At 40.6% G+C, this 7,354-nt stretch overlaps 1 protein-coding gene across 2 annotated transcripts; it reads left to right on the top strand.

Annotated features, from left to right (window-relative positions):
- Positions 1–865: 865 nt before the first annotated feature.
- On the top strand, positions 866–7,281 carry LOC148881060 (U-box domain-containing protein 24-like). Of its 2 annotated transcripts, XM_088963306.1 has the most exons (5): positions 866–1,249; positions 1,824–3,010; positions 3,467–3,770; positions 5,109–5,596; positions 6,194–7,281. In XM_088963306.1, exons 1-5 carry the CDS (start codon positions 1,228–1,230, stop codon positions 7,190–7,192), a joined length of 3,000 nt encoding a protein of 999 aa, XP_088819432.1. In that variant the 5' UTR covers positions 866–1,227; the 3' UTR covers positions 7,193–7,281. The 2 variants fall into 2 exon arrangements, with proteins under 2 accessions (XP_088819432.1, XP_088819431.1); XM_088963305.1 differs by lacking the exon at positions 866–1,249 and having other exon boundaries at positions 1,534–3,010.
- The last annotated feature ends 73 nt before the right edge of the window (positions 7,282–7,354 follow it).

Genomic DNA, 7,354 nt, shown 5'->3' with positions numbered 1-7,354 from the left:
GGCAATGTGATTTGATCCCGATGTCCTGCAATTAAAAAAACCCTATGGGGTCAATGACAATGGCCTTTATGTTCTTTTTTGTAAGAAAGATCTCCTGAACTTTGGCCATTACACTAAAACCCTTTATAAAATGCATTAGATTACCAAAATGTTCATCCGATATTTCTTTATTTTCTTTTTATTGCCCTTTTCTCTTGACGGAAATAATTCTAAGACTCGGTCTTCTTTTTTCGTTCTTTTTTTATGTAGAACATGAGATCAAATCAGTCCCTTACAGCACATCCCCATCATATATTGTGGGGGGGTTGATTTGAACTCGTAGAACATCATGGCTGGTCCTTCAAATAACCCAACATAGGACACCCAACTCAGAGCTGAGCCAAGTGAACTCTTGTAACAGGAAAATGAAAATCCTTGACGGAATGCTAACGGAAGAGGTCTTTGTCTAACGCCAAAGTCTAAGGACCCCCATAGTGTAGGGGGTCTTTGCTAATTTACCCTCCTAAATTTGTATTTGCAAATGAGGTCATCAGTGATCAGTGTGGTCAAAAACAATATTTTAAAAGGATAAATAGAACGTGTCATGCGCAGAACATTTTATGAGGCTGCTCGTGGCGTGGCGGTGACATTTCCTTGGAAGAAAGCCGAAAGCGCGCATTTCGGAAGATGTTCCGAAATCTCAATTCACGGGGGACGGGCTATGGGCGCGTGTGGGGCACGCTATGTGGGAAGCCCATCGGAATTCCACTTGTCGTCAATCCTCCCCAAAAGACAACACAAGTAGTAACGTACTGACGAGTAACGACTACTGGTTATTTGTTACTCCCGCACGGTCAAAACTCAAAAGCAAGAGACGACAGACGACGAGTGAAAGAAATCTCAAGTGAAACGAGATAAATATAAACCGGAGACCCACGACGTCAACAGTGGGAAACCGGGAAAAGCATCCGAAGAAAAGGACGAAAAAGTTTAATATTCCATTTTGTTTCTCCAAACTCTCTCTCTCTGGGCCGGCGGAGAATTCCATCAAGTCCTTCTCTTCGAAGAGTACTTCTTAAGCCTTAATTTTATCTGAAATTCCAGTTATATTTGTTGGAATTTCGGCCGAATCATTGCAGATGTTGTTGCTGTAAGCCTGTAACATATGGTGCAAATTTGCGGAGATCTCTGTCCATCTACCCTTTCAACTGGAACCCTCTTGGGGTTTCTTTCCACTTGCAGATTTTCATGGAAATTTTTACTTTAGCAGGTTAGTTTCTTTCTCCTTTTGAGCTGGAGCCAGGAAAAACTCTCTTCTATCCCTAAATTTCTGATCTCGTATTCGCCCCAGCTTTACTCGTCTCCTTGTGATTGATGATGACAGAACTAGTACAGACTACTGGAGATTAGTTGTAATCCGAGTCTGCTATCTCTGATATCCCCCGGATTGATCATTCTAATTCATTTCCCGTGAATGTACAGCTTTCTTCTTATCTGTACATCGTTTTCCTTCTTCTTTCTACCATCTGAGCTTCAGCTAGAAGAATTTGAAAGCCGAAATTTCTGGGTTTCTATTTCTGTTCATGATCACTGTAGTGTTTCTCCGAGAATTTGTTGAATCTATCTCTGCAGTATTTCTGAATTTTACGTTCATATCCCATGGTGATATCAATATTTCCTCTTATCCTGTTTCACCCAAATCATGCCATTTCATCCTGATTGCCACTTCTACGTGCAAATTTCTCCAAGAAAGAAATTGAATGTTGGTTCTTCCGTAGCTTTTTTTTCTGGTAGAGAGATAACGACAGATATGATTCTTAATGTTTCACTTGTTCCGGCCTCAGAAATACTTGCTCAGACGGTAGACACCATAGCAGAGACCGCTGAGGCTGCGAAGGATGTGCTTGTCGAGAAGGAGAGTTTTGCTGAACTCTCGTCTTACTTGGAAAAGATTATTCCTGTTCTAAAAGAGTTGACCAAGAAAAACATCAATAACCCTGAGATCCTGAATAATGCTGTGGAAACTCTGAATCGGGAAATTAAAGCTGCCAAGCAGCTAGTTCTTGAGTGCAAAAAGAGGAACAAGGTCTACCTCTTAGTCAATTGCCGGAGTATAGTTAAGCGCTTAGAAAAAAGTACAAGAGAGATCAGTCGGGCATTGGGCCTCATCCCTTTGGCCTCACTAGATCTCTCATCCAGGGTAAATGAAGAGATCAAGAAGCTATGTGACAAGATGCTTACAGCAGAATTTAGGGCAGCTGTGTCCGAGGAGGAAATTATGGAGAAAATTGAATCAGGAATACAAGAAAGGAATGTAGATCGCTCTTATGCAAATAACTTGATGATTCTCATTGCAAAAGCTCTTGGGATCTCAACTGAAACGTCAGCATTGAAGAAGGAATTTGAAGAATTCAAAACAGAAATAGAAGACACACAGGTAAGAAAGGACCAGGCTGAAGCCATACAAATGGATCAAATCATTGCTTTACTTGGAAGGGCTGATGCCACTTCGTCCCCTGGGGAGAAAGAGAGAAAGTACTTCACCAAGAGAAATTCTTTAGGCAATCAACCATTGGAACCTCTCCAGTCATTTTATTGCCCAATTACTCATGACGTAATGGTAGACCCCGTAGAGACCTCCTCTGGACAGACGTTTGAGAGAAGTGCAATAGAGAAATGGTTTGCAGATGGGAACACCCTCTGCCCCTTGAGTAGGATCCCATTAGACACATTAATTTTACGGCCTAATAAAACTCTACGGCAGTCAATTGAAGAATGGAAGGATCGGAATACCATGATCACAATTGCTTCCATGAAACCCAAACTCCAATCAGTTGATGAGCAAGAAGTGCTTCATTCCTTAGATCAGCTGCATGATCTCTGCAAGGAAAGAGACTTGCATCGAGAGTGGGTAACATTAGAGAACTACATTCCGATACTCATTGAACTTCTGCCTGCAAAAAATCGTGAGATAAGGGTTCATGTTCTAGTCATCCTTTGCATCTTAGCAAAGGATAGTGATGATACTAAGGTACCTTCTGTGTTGCCTCTTGCTTGACTAGATTATGTCTGTTTTTATTAATGTGGAAGAAGAGAAGATATAAACCTTCTATTTGTTAGCTTGACCTCTGCAGAATTCTTTATTTATTTATTTTTAATTAACATAAAGACACCAATATTTTGGTCTGTTGATCTTGGATACCCATTATTGTAGAACACAACATCCTTATTTATTTTCCAGAACTTAGGGGCCACTACTTAGTGAAATGGTAAAATCTTGGGCCAACAAGTGTGAGAATGGGGATTCAAGTATGAGAGTCGTCACTTTAGGTTTGCCTGTATCCTGCCAACTCCTCCCAACACTCTAGATAGTTGGGATCAACATTGGGTAGTGGCCCTTATAGGTTCTGGGTTATCATTAAGAAGAAAAATGCCCATTTTTCCTCATCTTTTCTTACAAGTTCTGTCCAAAATATGCATGTTGCAGGAAAGAATTGCTAAAGTTGAAAATGCAATTGAAGCTATTGTTCGATCCCTTGCACGCCATATGGATGAAAGTAAGATAGCAGTTGCATTGCTGTTGGAACTATCAAAAAGTGACATTGTATGCCACTGTATTGGGAAGGTCAAGGGCTGCATACTCCTTCTAGTCACTATGTTGAGCAGTGATGACACTCAAGCTGCCAAATATGCAAAGGAACTTCTGGAGGATCTCTCATTCCTTGACCAAAATGTCATACAAATGGCCAAGGCAAATCATTTCAAACCTTTATTGCAGCGCCTTTCTTCAGGTACTATAACTTATCATTCTGTCCCTTGAAAAATTTAATAAAATTATAGAATATTATCAGTACTCTAGTGTGCTCTGGTGGCCATTGTATGGATCTAGAATCATTTTGAACTTGTTCTGATCTAGATCCTATGACGTTTAGTGCAATTCTTTATGAAAGCAGGCAAGTTATAAATACCTACTTGAAATTTAGGGCTTGTTGATATGATTTTCTTTTCTTTTCTTTTTGCTGTTCTTCCTCTTTCTTGGGGGCAATAACCAACCATCTTCTTTCAGTAGTCGTAGTTTGAGTTTATAACTAGGCCTGTTAATAATAGATAAAGAGAATAACAATTTATGATATATGATGGATATGCTCCCTAAGCACATTTTCATCTCTCTCTCTCACCCCCTTTCACTCCCCCCACCCCCTCCCCCCAAGGTTTTGTTTGTCTGATAGCAGAATGGCCAAAAGCCTTTATCATTGTCCAAGCTGTGATAGGCTCTCTCTCTCTCTTTCTCTCTCTCTCTCTCTCTCTCTCCAGCTCTTGCTCACTCGAGGGAAGCCCAGTGAAGTCCATTTTTATCATCCCTGACCTTTGGAGGAGAGTAGGTAGGGTATAAAAACCCAGTTGTGATAGGCTCTCTCTCTCTCTCTCTCTCTCTCTCTCTCTCTCTCCCTCAGCTCTTGCTCACTCGAGGGAAGCCCAGTGAAGTCCATTCTTATCATCCCTGACCTTTGGAGGAGAGTAGGTAGGGTATAAAAACCCAGTTGTTAACTTGTAATAGAAACCCCCAATGAATGTGCATATAATAAAATGAGAGAAAGTAGACTAAAATAGTTTGGTAATGTGCATTGGAAACCATCAAGCACTTGGAAGAAGTGATTTGTTACAAGTTGAAGGGGCTAGAAGGGCAAGGGGTAGACCTAAAAGGACATGGATAAAAGTAGTAATAAATGATTCAAGCGCCAATAGTTTAAAAGGACATGGCATTAAAAAGAACGGACTGGCGAAACAAGATTCATGTAGGATATAGCCGACCCCATATAGTTGGGATAAGGTTTGGATGATGATGATGATGGTATGGTATAAAGACCCTCCCAAAAAATGCCTTGCCACCTAAGTGTTACCTTGTTTTCAAAGATAGTCTGTATGGTCAATAATGATTAAGGGAAGAAAGAACAAATCTACATAGACAATAGGAACATCACTACATATTTGTTCTTAATTAATACAGTGTTCTCAGAACCAGAACCCTATTGTACTTTTTCTCCAAATTCTGGTCCATGTACACACTCAGCTGATTGATACTAAATTAGCACCATGGTTTAAAAACACTGATGAACCCGTTGATGCAGGACCAGAAAATGTCAAGACAATCATGGCAACCACTTTGGCAGAAATGGAGTTGAGTGACCACAATAAGTTGACTCTGTTTGAGGATGGGGTACTGAAACCACTTCTTCACTTGGTGTCATCTGGTGATGCTGAGATGAAGAAAGTAGCTGTTAAGGCTCTTAAAAACCTCTCAACCTTGCCAAGGAATGGCTTCCAGATGATTCAAGAGGGTGCAGTGTGCCTGCTACTTGACCTGCTTTACTCTCATGGAACACCCCCAAGTTTACGAGAACAAGCAGCATCTACCATTATGAATATTGCAGTATCAACTACGGCACAAGAAGCCAGACAAACAGAAGTGCCACTTCTAGAATCTGACGAGGACATATTCAGGCTCTTGTCCTTGATCACCATGACAGCACCCAATATACAACAAAGTTTACTTAGGACCTTTAAGGCCATGTGCCAAGGCCCTTCTGCAAAGGACATAAGGTCTAAATTAAGACAGGTATGCCCCCTTGTCGGTGCCTCATAGGAAAGGTTATATTCTGCATATTTCTATTATAATCAAAGAAAAACATGAGCATGCATGTTTCTCTGAAAACCATGGGCGTTTTTAGGAACTAAAGCTGAACCTGACATGGATGACCCTTTAAACAGTGTGTGCTTATGCATGTATGCATACTTGTGCATATAATGCACATATATAGAAGTACACTAGACATGAAGATATGTACACATATGTTCTATTCAGCTCAACATCTATAACTATTGCCGATCAGTTGTGCATTCCCACTTTTACTCAAACATCTCCAAAACAGTAGTACTGGACCAATCTGAAAAAATGGAGATCTTGAAGCTGGTAAATTCCAGCAGCCTTGACCTAATACATTTGTTTATAGTGGGTTTAGCTTCGGTTGAAGCACACTTTGGTCAAACTGAACTAGTGAACTTTATGCATTATTCCTAGAAAACAGAAAATTAAGTCATGTACTTCACAATTTTATTTTGGATAGCATTTTATCATCTCTGAGTAATTTGGTGATTCTGATTGTTTTATTTTGTCTGTAACCTAACCCATAAAAAATTTGTCTATAATCTGCAGTGCTCAGCCATTCCGGTATTGGTTCAATTATGTGAGGTTGATAACATTGGTATACGAGCAGATGCTTTAAAGCTATTCTGCTGTTTGACAGAAGATGGAGATGATGGCTCATTGTCAGAGCATGTTGATCAGAGGTGCATTGGGACTTTAATCAGGAGAATCAAAGATTCGCATGACAAGGAAGAAATTACAGCCGCTATGGGAATCATCTCTAATCTCCCCATGGGACCTACCCAAATCACTCAGTGGCTTCTGGACGCTGATGCACTTGTAATCATTTCCAAGCTTCTCAACGTTGGAAATTCTAATAGCACCCATACGAACAATCTAATAGAGAATGCGGTTGGGGCTATGCGCCATTTCACCATTTCAACAAATATGGAATGGCAGAAGAGAGCAGCTGAAGCTGGAATTATCCCAGTGCTGGTACGGTTACTAGGCTCTGGAACTGCTTTGACAAAACAACATGCGGCCTTTTCACTTGCTCAGTTTTCAGAGAGTTCAGTCAGGTTGAGTAGACCAATACATAGACGTGGGGGGTTCCGGTGCTTCTCGCCACCCCCTGAAGCTGGATGCCCAGTGCACATGGGCATATGTACAGTGGAGTCATCGTTTTGCCTTGTGGAGGCTGAAGCTGTACAGCCCCTTGTGACTGTACTTGGAGAATCAAATTTTGGAGCCTCTAACGCTGCCTTGAATGCACTGTTGACATTGATTGATGGTGAAAGGCTGCAGAGTGGTAGTAAGGTGCTTGATGAAGCAAATGCCATTATACCAATCATAAATTTATTAAGCTCTCCGTATACTGAATTGCAGGAGAAGTCTCTTTGTGCTTTGGAAAGGATTTTCCGGTTAATGGAGTTCAAGCAAAAGTACGGAGCACTAGCGCATATGCATTTGGTTGACTTAACTCAGAGGGGTAACAGCACAATGAAATCTTTGGCGGCAAGGATTCTTGCTCATTTGAATGTGCTTCATGAGGCATCTTCTTATTTTTAGAGGAGAATTCAGTTTACTTTGGGCATTATTTTAGATAATGAATTGGTAAAATTTAGAATGAAAAAAAAAAAGCCTCTTAATGTCTCCAACTAGTTTCTAGATTGAACACCAAAATACTTGGTTCGAAATAAAAATGTGTAGGTCACTTCAATAAAAAGATCA

Source organism: Nelumbo lutea, chromosome 1, assembly GCF_056320005.1.
Source record: "Nelumbo lutea isolate HS-2025 chromosome 1, American lotus-T2T, whole genome shotgun sequence".
In the NCBI taxonomy this organism is placed as follows: Eukaryota; Viridiplantae; Streptophyta; class Magnoliopsida; order Proteales; family Nelumbonaceae; genus Nelumbo; species Nelumbo lutea.
This window is presented reverse-complemented; position numbering and strand designations above follow the sequence as displayed.

What these genes read in the sequence shown, in the direction of transcription:
- LOC148881060 (XM_088963305.1), top strand. Translation starts at nt 1,682, where the DNA reads ATGCCATTTCATCCTGATTGCCACTTCTACGTGCAAATTTCTCCAAGA. An exon ending in AGGATAGTGATGATACTAAG is followed by an intron (nt 3,011 to 3,466) that starts GTACCTTCTGTG and finishes TGCATGTTGCAG; the next exon opens with GAAAGAATTGCTAAAGTTGA. An exon ending in ATTGCAGCGCCTTTCTTCAG is followed by an intron (nt 3,771 to 5,108) that starts GTACTATAACTT and finishes CCGTTGATGCAG; the next exon opens with GACCAGAAAATGTCAAGACA.